Source organism: Eleginops maclovinus, chromosome 5 (genome assembly GCF_036324505.1).
Source record: "Eleginops maclovinus isolate JMC-PN-2008 ecotype Puerto Natales chromosome 5, JC_Emac_rtc_rv5, whole genome shotgun sequence".
Lineage (NCBI taxonomy): Eukaryota > Metazoa > Chordata > Actinopteri > Perciformes > Eleginopidae > Eleginops > Eleginops maclovinus.
The window spans coordinates 1,292,145-1,314,982 of NC_086353.1; the positions used below are offsets into that span (position 1 = coordinate 1,292,145).

The window sequence follows — 22,838 nt, forward strand, 5'->3', positions numbered from 1 at the left end:
AGGACACAGCCATCCTACCTGATGAGACAGCAGTTTTGATTGGTTTCTTCAAAACCTGAAACCAGAAACTCAAACACATTGCCAAAACCGTATTTAAAAAAATAGTGTTGGACCACACACCTCTCTATCAATGACCATCTGTAAAGAGAAACAGATGTGAATGAGAGACATTAAAACACAGTAGACTGGACACTAGCATGTTTACAAGGCATTGAGCATGAGTTAAATGATAGTAAAAAGTCCAAATAAATACACACAGTGGAAAGATATCTATATATTTTGTGTGGCTTATTGTATTACATTTTTCTGACATGTTGCCTATACCATTTACTTAATCTGCATCACTTGCACCTTGGTCTTGCAAAACAATCTTGTACTCTCTTGTTGTACTCAGTTTCTTACTGCACTATTTTATTGTTTTTTTAATTAGTTGTATGTCTTATATATATTGTGTTGCATTGTTGGAGGAGCTACATAACTGTGGCTTTAGAGTAAAGCCTTTAAATCTTGAATAGACTGTGGACTACAGTCATGTCTGATGGCAGTGAGCTCCATGCTATTTTTGGAAAGTTACGTCAGGCACTGTGGAGGCAGAACATCTTCATCCTTCCGAGACCTGCTCCTCCTACTCCTCCTCCCACATGGACCGGAACCACGCAGCACCACGTGACCCAGTCGCTATGGACTGAAGCCTCCTCCTCTCACACCGCATCATGGCTGCGGAGGATGCGGTGCTCCCCGGCGGGGCTCTGCTCTCTCCCCATCGGTCTCTGCTCTCTCCCCCCCGACTGCTGCTGCTCCTCCTGTCCGCCTCCTGCTCCACGGTGCACGGCCTCCTCGGATTCCGTCCGGAGGAGACCGGAGCGGAGCTGTCCGTGGCGGACGGGGTGCTGAAAGCCACCGAGGGGACCCGCTTCATGCTGCGGGTTTATTACTCCACATCCCCGCAGAGGCTGAACCGCACCGCGGCCACCCGAGCCAACAACGCCGCGCCCTGGATCGCCTTCATCGAGGAGCCGAGTCCCGGCAGAGAGGGGCAGGTCCACCCGAAGAGGAACATGTGCATGGATAAAAACTCCAGGACGTCCGACATAGAGGTTTTGGGGTCTTTCAAGTCCGCGTCCAGTCAGAACTCGGTGCTGGTGGAGCTGCTGGCGAAGGACCTGCGCAGAGGAGAGAAGATCAAGTACTACTCCATGTGCGCGTTCGACGGATCCAAGTGGGAACATTACCGGACCAGAGACTTCTGGGTGTCCGTGGTGGAGAGATCTGCGGTCCCGGAGCTGTGGCTGCAGGTGTGTGTGTGTGTGTGTGTGTGTGTGTGTGTGTGTGTGTGTGTGTGTGTGTGTGTGTGTGTGTGTGTGTGTGTGTGTGTGTGTGTGTGTGTGTGTGTGTGTGTGTGTGTGTGAGGTCAATTGAGGTGCAGTCTCAGTTGTACATTAGTATTAAATTGCAGCCACATTGGAAAATAATACATTTCATAAGAGACGCTAAAAACTAAAATAGTAAAAAAGTTATTTTTATTCAAACTATTATTTTACTTCTAATATTAGGTGTTTCTTGTTGGAGCTTCACTTTCTGTCAGCTGATTTAAGGGGGTCACAAGCCTAAACAAGTTGGGGAAAACTATGAATATTTAATAAGATAATGAATCAAATATAAATACACGTTTTGACTCATTTCCTCTGATGCTCTGTGTTGCAGTGGTGGTTAATCCATGACATAAATTATCTTATTATCTCAGGTTTCCCATCACATGTGCGCAGTGACTCAAAGGTCATTCATCAAAGGCTTTTACAATAATCCAGATGGTCAGCAGCTGTAATTATGAATCAAAATCCAGACACGAAACTTCATAAAACACACACATTATCCTCAAAGCACTTATATTATGTGGTTGTGCTGTATGTGTGCAAAACTCGTTTTAACATCTGGATTCCTTGTTTTAGTTTGTGATGTCTGCCTTGCTGTGAAAGCCCTTTGAGCTGCACCTGGTGTGTGATAAATGCTGAACGTGTGATAGAGCTTATTATCATTGCATTATTGTTATTCCTTCAGGTTCTGGTCTCGGTTCTGCTGCTGGGTCTCTCCGCTCTGTTCAGCGGACTGAACCTCAGCCTGCTGGCTCTGGACCCGGTGGAGCTGCAGGTTCTGCAGAACAGCGGCACAGACAAGGAGCAGAACTACGCGCGAAAAATCGAGTCGGTGCGCCGGCACGGGAACTACGTCCTGTGCACCTTGCTGCTCGGCACCGCCATCATCAACGCCTCCCTGGCCGTGTGGATGTGCCAGATCCTGGGCATGACCTGGCTCTCCACGGTCATCTGCGCCTTCGGGATCTTCTTCATCGGTGAGATTCTTCCGCACTCGGTGGCGTCGCGACACGGCCTCGCCATCGCCTCCAAAACCATCTGGGTGACGCGCCTCCTCATGGTGCTCTCCTTCCCCATCTCCTACCCCATCAGCAAGCTCCTGGACCTCATCCTCAACCAGGTCCGTGCACATGCAGAAAAAACTCTTCACAAATAAAACCAAACAAAAAGAGGGACAGGAAGTACATCTTTGTCAGCAGAACTGAGCGAATGTTCCTTAATTTCTTTGCCTGTATTTTTTAAACTTGGGTCTCTAACATCCTCTGCTTGTATCTGTCCTCCATCAGGAGATCTCTAACTTCTACACCCGGGAGAAACTCCTGGAGATGCTGCGTGTTTCCGACCCGTATCACGACCTGGTGAAGGAGGAGCTGAACATCATCCAGGGCGCGCTGGAGCTACGCACCAAAACCGTGGAGGACGTTCTGACGCCGCTCAGCGACTGCTTCATGCTCTCCTCGGACGTCGTGCTGGACTTCAACACCATGTCGGATATGATGCAGAGTGGCTACACGAGGATCCCGGTGTACGAGAACGAGCGCTCCAACATTGTGGACATCCTGTTCGTGAAGGACCTGGCCTTCGTGGACCCAGACGACTGCACCCCGCTGAAGACCATCACCCAGTTCTACAAACACCCGCTCCACTGCGTGTTCAACGACACCAAGCTGGACGCCATGCTGGAGGAGTTCAAGAAAGGTGAGCAGCAGGGTGTGTGTGTGTGTGTGTGTGTGTGTGTGTGTGTGTGTGTGTGTGTGTGTGTGTGTGTGTGTGTATATAAATTGAGGTGAGATGTCGTCATGGTAATAATATGTTAGGAGTATTTACAAACATTATGGGATACTTTGTCCTCTCACACTCATGTTGCCGTGTATCATCTCATGGGTTTTCGTTACTATGGTTACTAAATTCAACAGAAATGTGCCGAGTAGAGCAGGGGAGGCAGCTTCCTGTTCATCCTGATCCCTCTGATCCCGTCTTCATCTTTTATCTTTGTTTCTTAGCGATCTGTAATCATCACCTCCGATATCTGTCTGCATGATCTGTATCTTAAAAAATCAAGATCATGCGTGAGGTCATTATAAGCAAGCACTTTAATTGGTTGATAAAACCTCCAAATTTGAGAGGCTGTAATGGCCACAAATGTAAATGAAATAAAAACTGAGAAACCAAACCAGAAATCTGCACATTTCAAAGTCTGAAAACAGCATTTCCTGACTTTAAGCGTGGATCTATTGCCTTTAAATAAAGTAAGACAGACAGATAACGGAGGTGTTAGGCTGTCAATTAACAGCAAGGACATGTAGATAACAGACTGCTGAGAAACACTGAGGCTGACACTGTTTACAGAACAAAATCCATTATATTTGAGTAGATATGTACAGTAGTAGGAGGATATGACCTAAAAGGTCCTGCTTTAAGTCCCTTGACTCAGTGTAAAAATGCAGACAGACAGAAGCCCTTTAGCCATGACATTTAACATCTATCTGCTCCTTTAAGGATTCACAGTATAGTGAATGTGTCTCTGAGCTTAAAGTCTGCACCGCTCTCCCCTGTGAAAGCCCAGTTTTGCAGAGCTGCTGCTGCAGAGTTTGCACTGTTTATTGCAGAGTATAGAATGGGTGGGGTGCTCAGCAGCCAATCAGAAGCATCTGTGCTGGTCCCTGCCTTCTGCGTGCTCAGAAACCCTGCAGAGTCAGCGCTTCTGTGTTGTTTTTTTCTGCTGGCTTTGAGGTGAGGACAGGAAGAGATGGAGGTAAACACAGAAGGACACCTTGACCAAGGCTGCCTCTGTGTACAGGAGACAGGAAACTGCTCATATTTTCACATGAAAAACATGGTTTCTGACAGTTTTGCAGGAAAAGGAATGATTAATCGATGATTTAACGGATTTAAGTCTTCAGTTTGGACACTGAGCATGTATTGTTAGCCTGTTTACGGAAGAAAATACATTATATTCTGCAGAAAATGTAATGTTATTCAACCTCTGACTGTCAATCTCATACAATTGTCATATTTTCAACACATGCCTCGTTTAAGGATTGAGCAGTTTTGACCTTGAAATGTCTTTGGATTTACAATAAAAAAGATGCACAGTCAAAATGTGCACAGTGTAGTCAGTCATCCCTCTCACTTTCCTCTCTATGTGTGTGTAGGTGTGTGTTATGGTGCATGTTGTGTGGAGGCAGAGGCGATCAGAGTTTTAGGATGAGCATGATTTCTGTGTTCCTGCACAGAGGGATTTTGAGGAGATAATCTGCACACCCCAGAGGATTATAAACAACATGTGTGCTTCTCTTTCTCTCTGTTTTATTGCTCTCTCTCCCTCCGTCCCTCCTGTAATAACACTTTAAAGCACTGCGGCAGAAAAAATGCAGGTTCCCTCGTTCACTTCGATGGGACTCCTGCAGCAGCAGAGCTCTGGGATAAAACCATAGCTGCGTATTAAAAAATGTAACTGCACCCCTTTAGTTTGTATTTGTTCTACGTATTCCCCTACACACCCAGACAGTTATATTGTGTTGTTTTAAGGGCCGTTAGTGGCATGTTTGTGCAGATTGACACCTTTAAGGGAACTGATTCACTCTTTGATTCTGTAAATGTCAGCTGGTTAGCTCACTCACTGTTATTTTGTGTATAATACACTTATTTAAAGTCTCTGAAGAGCTGATGTGGGACAAAGTTATTGTTTTGCAAGTCCAAGTGCATTTTACTTCAGTCTAACAAAGTTCAGTCCAAGTGTTTTGTCTTAAGAGTCCTAACTAAGTCATTATACATCTTACAGCATTATTTCGCCCTACTAGAGCACAGTTTAGTGATTCAAAGGAACCTACTTTAAAGAGTCCTCTCCTGCTGATGTTCAGGTGTATATCAGTATGTAGTGTCTCTACTTTAAAGAGTCCTCTCCTGCTGATGTTCAGGTGTATATCAGTATGTAGTGTCTCTACTTTAAAGAGTCCTCTCCTGCTGATGTTCAGGTGTATATCAGTATGTAGTGTCTCTACTTTAAAGAGTCCTCTCCTGCTGATGTTCAGGTGTATATCAGTATGTAGAGTCTCTACTTTAAAGAGTCCTCTCCTGCTGATGTTCAGGTGTATATCAGTATGTAGTGTCTCTACTTTAAAGAGTCCTCTCCTGCTGATGTTCAGGTGTATATCAGTATGTAGTGTCTCTACTTTAAAGAGTCCTCTCCTGCTGATGTTCAGGTGTATATCAGTATGTAGAGTCTCTACTTTAAAGAGTCCTCTCCTGCTGATGTTCAGGTGTATATCAGTATGTAGAGTCTCTACTTTAAAGAGTCCTCTCCTGCTGATGTTCAGGTGTATATCAGTATGTAGAGTCTCTACTTTAAAGAGTCCTCTCCTGCTGATGTTCAGGTGTATATCAGTATGTAGAGTCTCTACTTTAAAGAGTCCTCTCCTGCTGGTGTTCAGGTGTATATCAGTATGTAGCGTCTCTACTTTAAAGAGTCCTCTCCTGCTGATGTTCAGGTGTATATCAGTATGTAGCGTCTCTACTTTAAAGAGTCCTCTCCTGCTGATGTTCAGGTGTATATCAGTATGTAGTGTCTCTACTTTAAAGAGTCCTCTCCTGCTGATGTTCAGGTGTATATCAGTATGTAGTGTCTCTACTTTAAAGAGTCCTCTCCTGCTGATGTTCAGGTGTATATCAGTATGTAGTGTCTCTACTTTAAAGAGTCCTCTCCTGCTGATGTTCAGGTGTATATCAGTATGTAGAGTCTCTACTTTAAAGAGTCCTCTCCTGCTGATGTTCAGGTGTATATCAGTATGTAGTGTCTCTACTTTAAAGAGTCCTCTCCTGCTGATGTTCAGGTGTATATCAGTATGTAGTGTCTCTACTTTAAAGAGTCCTCTCCTGCTGATGTTCAGGTGTATATCAGTATGTAGTGTCTCTACTTTAAAGAGTCCTCTCCTGCTGATGTTCAGGTGTATATCAGTATGTAGTGTCTCTACTTTAAAGAGTCCTCTCCTGCTGATGTTCAGGTGTATATCAGTATGTAGTGTCTCTACTTTAAAGAGTCCTCTCCTGCTGATGTTCAGGTGTATATCAGTATGTAGTGTCTCTACTGGGACATGTCTCCATGCTTTAATGTTCAGAAAGCTCTTTATGTTTCTCATACTGCCTGTGCTGCAGCACCTCTTTTCACCCTCTGTCTGAAACCAGAGCGCAGTCTTCTCTGATTGATCGGCTTGCCGGCTCTGTTTTCATTGGTCAACCGCTTAGAGATGTCCTGCCCTTTAGCCTATCACGTTCAGGAGGTAAACAAAGAACCAAGATATCTAAAACAAATGAACTAATGAACATGCTTTTAGGGAGACAGCTCATTATCTGCAAAATAAAAGACACAAGGATAGAAAGACAGTCTGTAAAATCCTACCTCTGCCTCAGCAGTGATTAAAGCAGTGATTTCGCTGCATACCCCACAGGGACTCTTTGTTTGGCCTGGATGTGAAGCCGTGTGTCTGGCACTATTAAAACTGGCCAGCTAACACCTTTCCCGCTGTGAGCTACAGAGAGCCCTCTCTCTGCCAGGGGAAAGACTGGAGGGAAAGACAGGAAGCTGAACGGTGAACATTACACACACCAACACACACTCACACATCCTGGAGCAGGTCCTGCAGCTCTCTGCCAGACAGTTAGTCTTTCAACGAGGAGCCAAAAACACCCCAGAGGAGCAGCGGTAGCTTCAAAATCAAGAGTTTCTGTGTGGCCAAATGAGTTCTGAACCAGAGTAAAAACTTAAGTGTAATGGTACTCTGATGTTGTCAAGAGAAGACAAATATCTTCAGGATGGGGAGATTTCGACCCATGTCAACAAAGACACGCCTGTTTGCTATTGACATCAGGACAGCAGAATGTCTAATATCTACTTTTGCAAACAGAAAACCCTCCTGTATCCACTGCAACATGCCCATTAAATTCAACAGAACAGAAAAGAGAAAGCACTTTAAGAGTTCAGAGCATTTGAAACTAATGTACCAATGCTTTGGCTAATTCGTAGGGAATGAACCTGCACTTTTCGTGTTGTTCTGAGTCTACATCTTTATGGTTTATTGCACTTATTGTAAGTCGCTTCAGATAAAAACAAAGCTAAATGAAGGAAATCTAATAACGTAGAGAGTAATGAGCTGTTGTATTGAAGCTGGGAGGATCCAATTGAACCAGTTCAAACCCCCTGAATCATTGCCTCCCTCTTCCTGTCACTTTAAGATCTCATGGGAGGGAAGTATAAAATATTCATGGTGCTTTATTTACAGTTTGTCTCCCTGACATCTGTTGTTGGTTTTATCTTGTCCACTCCAGTTTTCAAATGTTCTGGTTTTGTAAGTCCAAAACCCAAAGACATTCATTATTATATGATGAAAACAACAGGAAACCTCCATAATTGAGAGGGTAAGCGCTTTTTTTGACCTGTTCCAAAACAAAAATGAACACATTCAATCAGATTTGTCTAAAAAAAAAAGGTCTAAAGATACAAAACACAACAAGCTACATAACAGGAAAGTCTCCTAAAAAATGCTGCAACCATTCGTAGTGGTGTAAATATACACAGTTTTGATTTAATTCCTTATGCGTATGATATTCTCATTGAGTCTTCAAATCTGAAACCACGTTGAGGCTGCTTAGAGGGAGTTTAAGGAATAGTTAGGAGGTCAAATCAGTAAAGTTTCATACTGCAGAAACAGGAAAACCTGAGACATCAGCTGCAAAATGTCTCTCCTCTCCGGCTTTCGGAGTACTTTGTATGTAAGGCTGACCTATTTAGCTGAATGCAGCTCTGCCGGAGTCTGTGTGTGCATTGCAGTGTGTGTGTGTGTGTGTGTGTGTGTGTGTGTGTGTGTGTGTGTGTGTGTGTGTGTGTGTGTGTGTGTGTGTGTGTGTGTGTGAGAGGTAGTATTTGGCAGGCAGACGGTGCAGAAGCTCTGAGAGGAAGTTGATTTGCAGCCAGAATTTCTAACAAGGAATCACTGTGTGTCCTGTGTGTGCATCTTCCTGCGTATATCTGTGTGAATAAAGTTATGTAAGTGTGTGTGTGTGTGTGTGTGTGTGTAGAAGATAGAATCGGAGGATGAAACCCTCTTTATTTGTCACATACATGCACACAGCAGAGCACACACAGTGAAATTGGTCCTCTGCATTTAACCCATCCTAGTACTGGGAGCAGTGGGCAGCTATTGTGCAGCGCCCGGGGAGCAATGGGGAGGGGGGATTGGAGGTGTCCGGTGCCTTGCTCACAGGGCACCACTCTCCAAGTAGCAGTCTACCTTCCATATATCATGTCTGTTCGGGGACTTGAACCGGCAACCCTACGATTCCCAGTCCAAGCCCCTACTGACTGAGCCACTGCTGGACAATGCGCCATTAAAGGACACAAAGAAAAGGAGGGGAACTGTGTGTGTGTGTGTGTGTGTGTGTGTGTGTGTGTGTGTGTGTGTGTGTGTGTGTGTGTGTGTGTGTGTGTGTGTGTGTGTGTGTGTGTGTGTGTGTGTGTGTATTTGTGTGGAGGAGTGACGCACGCCGAGCCGCTGCTGTCTCAGTGCAGGCTCTCGTTGGCCTGCGTTGGCTTCAGGACAGAATCACGCAGCAGCGGGTTATTAACGAGTCCGTTTATCTCCGGGAACGCCCCTGAGATTTTATCTCTGGAAACACACACTCATCATCCTGGAGGTAAACACTCTGCAGGCTCTGGAGTGTGTTCCTGCATGCAGAGACGGTGTGTGTGAGTGTGTGTTTTGTATGGAATCCTCCTCCCTGCTGCTACACACTCTATTCAGCTGCTGTTTCACTTACTGAGCTCAGTGTGAGTCATACACACATGAAGAAGAGCTGCATTCCTCAAATCTAATCCAAATATAAATATAAAACCTTATTTATTGGACAATATGCAGCTAGAGTAACTGCTTCCTGGTTTCCGTCTCATCTCATGACATCATCAGGAGAGGCTCTAACTCTTTCTAAGATGATTAAGTGATTAATAAACCAATTCATTACCTCAGCTGAAACGCGAGAAAAAGATCTCACTTCAACAAATCAAATAATTCATTTCTTTTATAATTTCTCAAAAATGAAATCCTTTTCTTTGCAGCTTGTCCGCAACTTTTCATTCGATAAAATCAGTTTCAATAAACTTTATTGATCCTAAATTGGGAAACAGAGCAGCATGTAAGCAATGCAGTGCACAAATACAATGTAAATAAACATAAACAGTTAATATACTCTATAGATATTAGACATATAAAGATCTATTTTTAAAAAATGTACAGAATAAGTTAGAATGAACTACACTGCCCAGCCAAAAAAAAGGTCACACACTCTAATACTCGTTGGACCACCCTTGTCACTATTTTCCTCCTAGACTCTTAAGGACATGTTACTGGCACTTGTCTCTGTCCAAGCCTCTAGTATTTGTATTCACTTATCCTGGTTAAAATACTCATTTAACCTTTACCTCCAGGGAAGTCCCACCTGGCCATCGTGCAGCGGGTCAACAACGAGGGGGAGGGCGACCCTTTCTACGAGGTGATGGGCATCGTCACGCTGGAGGACGTCATCGAGGAGATCATCAAGTCAGAGATCCTGGACGAGACGGACCTCTACAGTATGTACGCTCGCACACAGACACACAACGCAATTGGAGTTAGTATATGCATTTTAAATCCTGTGTGTGTGTGTGTGTGTGTGTGTGTGTGTGTGTGTGTGTGTGTGTGTGTGTGTGTGTGTTCTGTCAGCCGATAACCGTACGAAGCGGCGTGTTTCTCACCACGAGAGGAAGCAGCAGGACTTCTCCATCTTCAAGCTGTCGGAGAACGAGATGAAAGTGAACATCTCTCCTCAGCTGCTCATGGCCACGCACCGCTTCCTGTCCACAGGTAACAGCCAATCAGATCGCTGCTCAGTGCTTCCTGTCCACATGTAACAGCCAATCAGATCGCTGCTCTGTGTCGGCGATAACCTGCATCCTCATAGAGAGACATTTTAATTGAGGGGTTTCTTAAATCTCATAGTCGTTGTTCTTTAAAGGATAAAAATGATGGCTTTGGGTTTAGAAATAAGAACTGGGTTAAGGTTTATTGCAGATTAGAGTACGTTTTAAAGCTCGAGTTGGATAAAAAAACACCAAATTCACATGATCAGACAAACACACGAGCCAATCAAAAGTATTATTACAATCATTCGGGAGTTAAATTTGAAGAAGTTCAATCTTGTTCAAATATTTATATATTAATTCTATGCATTTGAAATCCTAACTATCTCTCCTCTCTTCCCTCCCCCAGAGGTGGAGCCCTTCAAACCCGCTCACATCTCAGAGAAGATCCTGCTGAGGCTGATCAAACACCCGAGCGTCGTTCAGGAACTCAAGTTCGACGAGAAGAACAAACGAGCGCCGCAGCACTTCCTGTTCCATCGCAACAAGCCGGTGGATCACTTCATCCTCGTGCTGCAGGTACCGGCTTTCATTCTGCAGTACAAACATGTGGCTCTTGTTGTTGCAGATTAACCTCATGTTGTTTCTGTGTGTGTGTTCAGGGTCGAGTGGAGGTGGAGTTCGGTAAGGAGGCGCTGAAGTTTGAGAACGGAGCTTTCTCTTACTTTGGGGTTCCTTCCATCATGCCAACAGGTAGAGTTCACACACACTGAGACACTCTGGACTATGAACTGTTCCCTGAAAGCTTTACAAATCCTTCTTCCTCACCATGACATGCCAAACAAAACTAGCAACAGAGTAGAAAACGATGTCTGTTTAACAATCAGTTTATATTAGAAACATAATAATAATACAAAAAACAAAGTAGAAAAAGAAGAACCAGCCACACCTTCTGCATTATAAAGGTTTAGAGACACTAATTAAAGTACAAGTTTCAAACCCACAAAAAAATAAAGCTAAAAAAATTGTGAATAAATTAATTAAAATGATTTAAATTCAGAAAGATGAAAATTGTTAAAAAAGGGGGACACTTATCATTAAAATGTAATCTTCATTTAGCTCCTTAAGTGACTGAATGTCCCAAAAAGTATAGAAGTAAAAAACACAAATACCTACAAGTCTGAGCACAACCCGATTCATTTACCAGGGATGTGAACTGGTTGCAAAAAGTAAAATGATCTTTAAAAAAACAATACTGAGACTCTCACTGCTGCTCTGTTGGCTGAACACGGGGTTTGTTTTGTAGAAGAGAGAGCAAGAGTAAAAAACCCTGATCAGCGAACTCTCCGAAAACCTGCAGACGTGGCATTTAAACGACTCTGAAATATGTGAAGTCCTTCCTCTGCCAGGAAATAGAAGCATCATTCATCAAGTGGAGGGAGTTCTTTTTGGCAGCATCTCCTCCTGATTGGACGAAGAGCTGACTGAAATATTCAAAGGTCTCCCTCTCTCTCCTCCTCCCACCCCATGCAGTGCACAGATCCCCCTCCCGCAGCAGTGGTTTGGACCGCTCCGAGTCCATGCTGCACGGAGGCAGCTCGAGCCAACTGAACGGCGGCGGGGGGAGCGTCTACCTGCCGGACTATTCCGTCAGACAGCTCACCCCCCTGCAGGTCATCAAGGTAACTGCACCTCATCAGGGAAACATTTAATCCACAGACACAACCCTGAGAAAAATCATGCAACCACATTAGCTTTCAATAATAGAGTGGTGCAGCGATGATGTATTTCTTTTAGGACCAGCTACAATTTAGCATTTGCAAGGTCTCCATCATCAAAAATCAATGGGATCTTTCCATTGGATTAGGATTATTGCTGAAAATAATCTCTGTGGCAAACACACTTTTCTGATACTTGCACGTTTTGTTCAGCAGGATAATCTCCACATATTGACACCGCTTTGGGACTTTTGAAGTTAAAAGCTAACGTGTAATCTAAAGCTGGCTAATGTTGGGTACGATGGCGAGAAGCATTGACTTCCAGGTGTTGACTAATTTCTGGGGTGGAATCATTCCTGCAGCACTCTATATAAAAACATGAAATATGTAAAAAGTGAAGTCAGGGATAATGAGGGGGTCATTATTGAAAACAGCCCGACGTGAAGTGGCCACATACTAAATAAACAAACGACGTGACCCCGGGAGTTTCAATATCAACTGAAAATGGTTTTATTTCTCCTGCTGTTCCATCAATGAGGGCAGCTCTGATCCATGTCTTCTGTAACTGTACGGGTCTGTTCACTCAACCAAAATCGAGTATCCAACTAAGCCGTACAATAACAATCAATGTCATACAGCAATGTTCTTGGGATACTTTCACCATGACATCCTCACTAATACCCAGAATCCTTTGCTCCTGCGTGTCAGATAACCCGGAGCCACTACCATAACGCCGTCACGGCCTCCCGCATGGACAGCTCCCCTCAGACTCCGGATGCCTGACGCCTGCCTGGCAGGAGACATCTCCCCGACCCCAGATCACCCAGCGGGGGGGCAGCACGGAGCCTCACTGATGCCTCCGGAGCACAGCAGCAGCACCACCACCACCACCACCTCCACCACCCTCATGCCCCCGCCCAGGGAGCACTGCAGACCCAGCTCAGCGAGAGCCAGAGGACAGCAGTCCAGCGTCACGCAGAGCACCTCGCTGCTGAACGAGAAGAACCGCATCGTCCGTGAGTTACCTCGCCTCGGAGACAGTTTCCAAAAGATACGTGTAAAGCTGGTATTTCACATGTGCTACTTTGCAAACATGTTTACATTTGCTAATGCATTGCAGCAGGGACTCTCTGCTTTCCTTTTACTGCAGACTTTAATCTGGACTTGAATGCACCGCTGAGGGAGAACATAAACATAAAAACACTGAAGCCTAATTACTTTGTTCAAAGTGGTTCAAATCAGGCTCCGTGTGGAGAGACACTGTGTGTGTTTGGACACTGATTATAGTAAGGATTGTTTCAAAACCAAAATAACTACATTTGTGAGCAGCTGGAAAGTTATTAGTTTACAAAAGGAAACAGTTTTCTTTAGTTATCATTTTCTCTTGGCTTTAAAGGATTTATGACCAGGTCAAAGTCTCTTAAGATCCTCGGATGGGAGACTTTGAGAAACACTTTTTAACTTCAAAGTCCTGACACATATTTTGGTGTGTGTGTGTGTGTGCGCGTGTGTGCGCGTGTGCGTGTTTCTGTTGCAGGAAGCAAGTCAGACGGTCAGAAGAGTCCCAGTGATTCAGTGTTCCTCAGGATGGACGAGATCCCGTACATCCGAGAAGACAGAACGGAGACGGACGCACACGAGGGTACATATTACATTGAATTTCCCTTTCCCATAGTGTGTTACAGAGATTCGGCTCACTATGTAACACTGGTGCTCCTATTGGCTAGCACTCCAACACATTGTCTAAGCGGTTGAACAATCAGAACAGACTGGCCAGCTAACCAATCAGAACAGACTGGGCTCTGGTTTCAGACAGAGGGTGAAGAGAGGTGCTGCAGTACAGGCTAAAGAGCTTTTTGAGCATTAAAGCATGGAGACATGTCCCAGGAGAGACACTACATGCTGATATGAACCTGAAACAGACTATTATAGGGTCTCTTCCAGCAACTTGCATACCTAGAGGAGCAATTAGGGGTCAAGCATTTTGCTCAAGGTCATTTCAACAGACTGAATCCCAAACAACCTGATATGTTTAAGGGAGTCTTTATATGAATATTATCCGTAGCAGTAAATAGTTACATGTTTCAAAGACCCCATTTTATAAAAGGTGTCTTTCTTGACATTCAACTCTCTCTCTCTCTCTCTCTCTCTCTCTCTCTCTCTCTCTCTCTCTCTCTCTCTCTGTCTCCCACCCCTCCCTCCCTCCCCACAGACATGGCCTGTGTAGCCATAGAAACGGACACGTCTCCTTTCATCAGCAGCCTGTCTCTGAGCAGCTCAGAGGACACACTGGGCAAGAAACTCCTGCTCAAACTCAGTGAGTGACACACACACACACACACACACACACACACACACACACACACACACACACACACACACACACACACACACACACACACACACACACACACACACACACACACACACACACATACCTATTCACAACCTTTTCTATGCCCCACAATGTCAGCTCCCCCTCCTGATTAAACATACATTAGTGTCTGCTCTCGCCTGCTTAGTATTCTCATGAAGTTTCTTCTTCTTTCTTCCACTTTTTGGCTCCATAGATGGAAAGTAATAGTTTATATAACTTATCACGCTGCACGTTCCTCGTAATTAAAAAGAAAACACTGCTCTAAACCTTACACTTTAACCTCTTTACATCTTTAGAGAGACTACAGATGTAAAAAAAAACTCTTAGCACACTCTGGTGCATTTAAAAAATGTCTATTAATGTACGCTGATCAAATAAACATATTCAAAATAATAATAATAATAATAATAATAATAATAATAGAATAATTTAATTAAATAATAAACACATCAATCAAAAATTAATTAATGGCTAAATTAATTCAAAAATAATTAATCAGTTATTAAATTAATTGGTGGATAAAATTCAATTTTTTTTTATATTATTTGTCAAATTTAGCTTTTTTTTGTGCGTTTGTATTTCTCGTAAACATTTCCCTTTTTATTTATTATTTTATTTTTTACATTTTTTTATCTGACTTGTGTATTTCAGGCCACAGGAAGCGGAAAAAGTCCCGGGAAGGAGAAAAGACACCAGAGGACATTTCAGAACAGCCGCTGGTGAAAACCTAGCAGAGAGTGTGTGAGTGTGAACTCCACCGTCCTATGGTGGTACTTTAAGACGTTTGTAAAGACGATGTGGTTGGTAAACTACAGCTATCAGAGTTTTATCTGAAAACAAACACACCCCCCACACCCCACCTGCTGTAGGAGATAAAGTGGTCCATCACCAGGAATGTACTGAACTGATGGAAGAAACCTTTTTAATCAAAGCAGACGGGGGTTGCATCTTTGGCAATATGCATCGGACCGAAGCTTCTTCACAGGTTTTTCGTGCTTGTATATAAAGGAATGACTTTGAATGTAAAATGTTTGTAGAAAGATAATAGTTTTTATACACAATATACGCTCCTCATGCAATCACCTCTCTAATGAAGCTAAAGGGAATAACTGTACACAGGAAACGGATGAAAGACACCAAAGATGTTGCTGTTTTTGTACATTCTGCTTCTCATAGCTCAGCAGAAGTAAACTGTGTTGTGTTCATGCTTTTGATTTGAAGGGTTGCTTGATTAATGCTTGTTTATCTGCTCGAGTGGTGCACTGATGATGTATTTTTGTAGGTTGACCCGGAAGATAGCATCTCCCTGGTTCCCTCGACAAAAAGCCAATGGGATTTGGGAAAGTAATCTTGGTCAAACATTCTAATCTCAAAATCTCAAACAAACACTTATGATACTTTAGCCGGATAATCTCAACAAATCAAACCACTTCATCATTTTTGAAGGAAAAAGCTAACGTTAAGCTATAAAGGAACTACGGCACGGTCACATGACTTCACGTCACCACCGCTAAGCTAAAGGCGGCTAATGTTGGGCTATAAAGGAACTACAGCACAGTCACATGACTTCAGGTCATCACCGCTAAGCTAAAGGCGGCTAATGTTGGGCTATAAAGGAACTACAGCACGGTCACATGACTTCACGTCACCACCGCTAAGCTAAAGGCGGTTAATGTTGGGCTATAAAGGAACTACAGCACGGTCACATGACTTCCCGTCACCACCGCTAAGCTAAAGGCGGCTAATGTTGGGCTATAAAGGAACTACAGCACGGTCACATGACCTAACGTCACCACCGCTAAGCTAAAGGCGGCTAATGTTGGGCTATAAAGGAACTACAGCACGGTCACATGACCTAACGTCACCACCGCTAAGCTAAAGGCGGCTAATGTTGGGTTATAAAGGAACTACAGCACGGTCACATGACCTAACGTCACCACCGCTAAGCTAAAGGCGGCTAATGTTGGGCTATAAAGGAACTACAGCACGGTCACATGACCTAACGTCACCACCGCTAAGCTAAAGGCGGCTAATGTTGGGCGTGATGACATTTAATCGTCTCATTTAGACAAAACTCATCTTTGGTTTTAGGACTCATTCCTGCACCACTCTGTAATCTGAAGTAACCAACTGATTGTCCACATTGTTATTTAGCAATGACTAGGCTAGATGTGTTTACTTGTTTGTTTGTTTGTTGGTTTCTCTTGCTTCAGTTTTTGCTTATTTTTTCTGGAGAAAGTCGTACCTATAACACCTTCACTTATCCAGAAACCAGTCAGCCATTTTTACCAATATCTCAGCCTCTCTTTTGAAGATATCGATGTCATTCCCCTCGTAAAAAAGGATTTCTCTCTCTCTCTCTCTCTCTGGACCTTAGAGGGCCATCAGACTGTGTCGCAGACAGAAGACAGATTAAAGCTGCCGGTCTGCATACAGATTCCTCTTTAAATCTTGGGTCAGCCTTTTATTTAATTTCAGTGTTATTCGTCACACGATGTGCAGCCACTGAACCGCTTTAAATAATTTCCCCCAGCTAAGCCCTGTAGATCCATATTAATAATGACTGATCTGTCTGGGGTTTTATTTATTATCAGAGGTGAAATGAAAGGCATCTTCTGGCTATGGAGACTTCTCACCACCACAGAGGAAGTGATTGTTTTATAGCCTTTGTGTTATTGGGGTTATGAAGCCAGCATCTTCCATATTATCTAAAACTGGACATGCATAACCCCTCTTTTGTACCCTCATTTGTACTTTACACCTTCAGTTGCTTGATAATTCACCACCACATATGTTCATAATGTAGAAACTAGGTTACAACCCTGTCATAATCATGTTTTTATTCAGAAATGTCCCATTTTTACTGCTTGTTTCAGTTTGATTTGAGCTATTTTATCGCCACGTTTGAAACAAAAGGGAAAGAAAGTGAAAGAAAAGTCTATTATTAAGATGTATCCAGAATTATTAATATTCATTCCCTTTGCCCTCCTGCTGCATGAATCTGAATGTGCATTTAAGGGGTTATTTATACATATTTTACTCTTCAATGCAACACAAGCCTTAACAGCGACGTTTTTGCAGCATGATTTAATGCTAACAATAGAAGACGGTAGCGCTTTAAATTGGGGTTGAATGATTTTTATACTAAACTTGACTCCACTTCTATTATTGCTGCACACGTTTGGTATAACTGCAATACTGAAACCACTTAATGCAATCTTATTATATGTGAGGAGCTGTGCAGATTGAGAGGGGAAAACAATGAGAGAGTCTGTAGAGAGTCCCAAACACACACCAGCTTATTACTGCATATTAAAGAGTGTACACTTACTATACTGTTTTGTATTTTGTTTTTGCGCCCAATGATTTCGGATCCACCTGAAAGTCTTATCGTTTCTTCTTCGGACTTCAGTATACGGTGCCTCACAGGTGCCAAGCTACAGAGGCCCAACACACTTCTATTGTGAAACAGGCTGCAGTTTCCACAACGACGTTCCCTAATGATGCAGGGGAAAACAAGAACAAGGACACTGATTTGCAAAATGACCCAAATGGACTTGTTTAATAAATTAGACACAAACGAAACCCCTACTACTACAATAATATGCAGTCTTCAAACAATAACACACGTTCACGACTGGAAAGCCCCCTCAACTGAGCCACATTTCACGGCTCTGCAGACCGCACGTAACACGATGCAAAGCAAAAACTCAAATGTGCCATGCAAATGCAGAAACCTCTTTAACAACTTGTCGGAACACACGCTAAAAGCGCTTCAAGAGGCCCAAAACACAACGGAAACCAGGGGACAGTAAAAAGTGGCGCACACAGCTGGTGACATTCGGGATTATAAAGGTGTCTCTGTTGGCAAATGATTCAAGTTTCATAACTGTAAAGCAGGAAGGAAAGTTTGTTTATGTAGCACCTTTAAACACAAGGCGATTCAAAGTGCTGTACTGTAAGGGTTGATCAATATATTTGAGATGACTAGGTTAGCGACGTTAGCTAGCTAGCTTCCAGCAGATCTGCATAGTGTTTCGCCAATGCCGCTTTTTGTGAACACTGTACACGTTCTGCTTAATATGTGAATCTGTTTGTTAATTTGCATGTGCTTTGGCACGTTTGTGGGTTTATATTTGCATTGTTTCTGAAGCTGCAGCGCGTTTCTAATAATGGAAGTGCTTTGGGAACGCTTGCACCTGATTTGGTTAGACTAAATCGGCCTCAGACAAGACATTTTCACGAAGGAAATGTACAACATTTTACAGTAGGAATAGCACGTGTTTAAAATGTTGAAATCATAAATGGATTATATTAAATCATTTCAAATTAAGGGTCCAAGTACTGTGAATTTTCCCTCTCGGTCATGGCCTAATTTGATGCTTGACAGCTGTGAAAATCTCCTTTGTGGCTTAAATGTACTTATTAATTCTGTACAAAAAAAGGAAAAACTGAGATCAAGATTAATTCAGACTTAAGTGTGTGTCTATTGTATCCCAATGAATGAATTTAGAAAGGACATGTTTGGAAGATTAAGCTGAAGATACTGCATTATAGATTATTTTTTGATATTATAGTGGCTGTTATTAAAAGTATGCTCCTTTGAAATTCCTACAGCATGGAGACGGAAAACAGCAGCAGACACGTTTTGGTTTTGTGGATTCAAGGCCTCGTGCTTTAAATGTATATTTGGAAAGACATTTTTCTACACTGATCCCTGAGAGATGATGGTTTGTGTCTAATAACTGTCCTCACTGGTAAAATACAAAAATAATATCAGGCACTTTGTCTCAGGAAATGTATTGTAAATAAAACAGATTGAAGGTTTTCTGGTTGCAGCTGGATTACTAAATGCACTGATGTCTTGCTACCCAGGATGCTTCACTTCTCTCTCTGTATGTGCACCGTGTCCTGACCGTGTCCCTGAAGCTGCGGCGCTCTGGACTTTATTTTTGTCTGCACGGCGTTAAAGGGTCGGGCGTGGCTCCGTCTCACTGAGTGTGCAGGATCAGATTTGTGGCAATGCAGCACAGAGGGGGAGGAGGGTGGGGGAGAGGGGAGGATGCAGGGGGAGGATGGGAGAAAGCAGCTAGAGGTCTGAAGTCTCAGGTCTGACTTGAAAAGCCAGTCAGAATAATCAATATATTTCACAGTTGCAGTCTGAAGTGACCTGCTGCATTGCTTTGACATGTTATTTTGGCGGGGTCACCTGCGCCACAGAGCAGGATTTGATTCATTGAGGGTTTTAAAGTTCTCAGAAGGACTGAATAATATTCCCTTGTAATATATATCTTAGAAGGAGAAACGTTTGGGTGTATTTCTTTGAAAAATATTCATATTTTTTTAATATTTAAACACAATTTTGCTATTAATTGAATTGGGATTTGAGAAAAAGGGGGAGTTAATAGAGGTATGAGGTCTCAGGTCTGACTCATATAGAAGGTGTTATTGACCTATTTCATGAAAAGCAAGTCAGAAGAATCAATACAATTACAGTTCCTGTCCGGAGTAACCTGCTTTATTGTTTTTAACATTTTATTTTGGTGGGTCAGCTGCAATAAAGGATAGCATATTGTATTTATATTATCTAATATATCTTACAAAGTCAGGATGCATTTCTTGTATTAGTTTCCCAGTTTTTTGATCCATTGGTACTGTTCGAAGTCTTATTGACCCGATACAGGATGGGGTTTAAAAAGCAATACATAAATAAATATCCCTAACATTTACTGTCTTTATCTCAATTTCGAATAAAATATAGAACATATGCATATTGATACCTGCAAATTCTCTCTGCTAGATCAGCTCTGAAGTGCCATTTGTTCTTAAGTTTTAATTTAAAAATCAAGAAGTTGGTATGCTTATTTATCCAGGAAAAAATGAGTACTGTTTTCATTTCTTAAACATGTTATTATCAGAAAATAAGCCAAGGCTTTCGAGTTGAAAAATTATCCTTGCTTAATTTTTCTTTTAGTTAAAATCAGATAATTCTCCCCAAATTTTTAACAATTTTTAATGCAGGTGACCCGCCAAAATAAAATGTTGAGAACCGATGAAACCTCTAATGATCAATATACTGCTCTGTAGTGCAGGTGACCCGCCAAAATAAAATGTTGAGAACAGATGAAACCTCTAATGATCAATATACTGCTCTGTAGTGCAGGTGACCCGCCAAAATAAAATGTTGAGAACCGATGAAACCTCTTAATGATCAATATACTGCTCTGTAGTGCAGGTGACCCACCAAAATAAAATGTCAAAGCAACGCTGCAGGTCACTCCAGACAGGAACTGTAAATATATTGATTATTCTGACTGGCTTTTCATTAAATAGGTCGATAACCCCTTCTGAGTCAGACCTGAGACTTAAGACCTCTATTAACTCCCCTTTTTCTTGCATCCTAATGGAATTAATAACAAAATTGTGTTGCCAATATTAAGATCTTAAAATGTGTAAGAATATATCTTAAATTCTAAGATATATCTTACATTGGAAAAATATTGAGTAATTCTGAGAACTTTAAAACCCTGAATGAATCAAATCCTGCTCTTTGGTTCAGGCGAACCCACCAAAATAAAATGTCAAAGCAACGCTGCAGGTCACTTCAGACAGGAACTGTAAATATATTGATTATTCTGACTGGCTTTCCATTAAATAGGTCGATACCTTCTTTATGAGTCAGACCTCTGAATGCATCCTAATTAAATAAATAGCAATATTTGTTTCCAAGATGATGGATCTTTACATCTGATTGATGTATTTTTTTAAAGAGCAGTATTTGTTTAACTACTTATAAACATCTCAACCTGTCTGAATAGATTTGGTTGAAGCTTACTAAGAGAAAACGTTGCTTGGGAGAGTTAAAGATCCTGCCGATAGATATTGGTATTTCTCCACAATTATTCAAACACTGATAGATCTCTCAGAGGGGAGGATGAAACAGAGGGAGGGACACTTTCTAAATCATCCCATTGGCTAATGGAACAGGCGGAGGGGGAGGGGGGAGGGGGGTTAGCGTCCCTCCTGGGTTTACTGTACCAAACAAGCTGAGTCACTTTGCTGCATTGGAGCTCCGACCACAGCCAATCAGATTCACCGTCTGAGGTCAAAGCCAGACTCTGCAGTGGCTTCAACGGATTCTAGTTTCCCTTTGATAGTTTATCAGGATGTCTGAGAAGGAGACCAGCATCAGCTTGTATTTTCATTATATCTGCAATGATCCAATACATCTTGGTATTGTTTTCAGCCTTATTTGAGGCATTTTGTAAAGGAAAGAGCTCTGTTTGGAAGAGATGATGGATAAAGCGCTTAAGGAAAAACTATGACAGCTTGATGCGAGTAAAATACAAAGCAATGATGGTATTTTACATCAAAATACACAGAAAGAATACTCAAAATACTCAAAAGTTCTACAATCAACAAGTGGAAACAGTTCATTTAGTATTTCCATTTAATGTTACTCTAAACCTGTTGTAGAGGATGTTTGCAACCAGGGAAAACATGCTGCTTAAATATAAATACACGTTTGACGTCAGTGAGCAGCATTTTACTTTTTACTTACTATGAACACACACACACACACACACACACACACACACACACACACACACACACACACACACACACACACACACACACACACACACACACACACACACACACACACACACACACACACACACACACACACACACACACACACACACACACACACACACACACACACACACACACACACACACACACACACACACACACACACACACACACACACACACACACACACACACACACACACACACACACACACACACACACACACACACACACACACACACACACACACACACACACACACACACACACACAGCCGTTAAAGCTCTGTGTGTCTGCAAGTGCTGCAGAGGAGAAACAGCAGTGCCCTTACTAGATGAGCCCAGAAGGGGATAGATCTTGCTGTGTGTGTGTGTGTGTGTGTGTGTGTGTGTGTGTGTGTTTACAGGATATTACCATTTTTTTTATACTGTGTACTTCTAGTCCACTACATGTATTTAACACCTTTAGTTGCTAGGCAGATTAGGAGTAATGATGGTAAATATAATCACGTTACATTAACTTACTGTTGAAAATAGTTTCAGTAAATTCATCTTTACTCCGGTTTAAGGAACATGTGCAAAAAACTATTCGTTCCAACTATTTTAATTAAAGTTAATATTAAATATGAGATATTTGAGACATTGAAAAAAAAAGAAACCATATCTTCAGAAGAAACGTATTACTTTGACCCTTATATAATATATTGCTGGTTTCATGAAAAATATCCAGAAGTATAATGGAAGAGATTCCTGTAAGTGGTGAAACTCAAGAGTGTTGTCCAAGTGTGTGAAAAAAGAAGCTTTTCCTACATTATAGATGCCACGTGAACGGCCAAATCTAAAGGGTCCCGTTTATCGTGAGGTCAAAAACAGACAGAAAGCAAAGAC

At 42.4% G+C, this 22,838-nt stretch overlaps 1 protein-coding gene across 1 annotated transcript; it reads left to right on the forward strand.

Moving 5' to 3' along the window:
- The first annotated feature begins 898 nt into the window (after positions 1–898).
- Positions 899–18,777, forward strand: LOC134864562 (metal transporter CNNM1-like). Its single transcript, XM_063883633.1, is given in 13 exon segments — positions 899–1,295; positions 2,059–2,493; positions 2,660–3,071; positions 9,850–9,993; positions 10,124–10,264; positions 10,670–10,839; positions 10,923–11,013; positions 11,794–11,942; positions 12,687–12,758; positions 12,760–12,994; positions 13,516–13,620; positions 14,191–14,295; positions 15,007–18,777. Coding segments are annotated over 13 exon segments (2,517 nt in total). The 5' UTR covers positions 899–917; the 3' UTR covers positions 15,087–18,777.
- Positions 18,778–22,838: the final 4,061 nt, after the last annotated feature.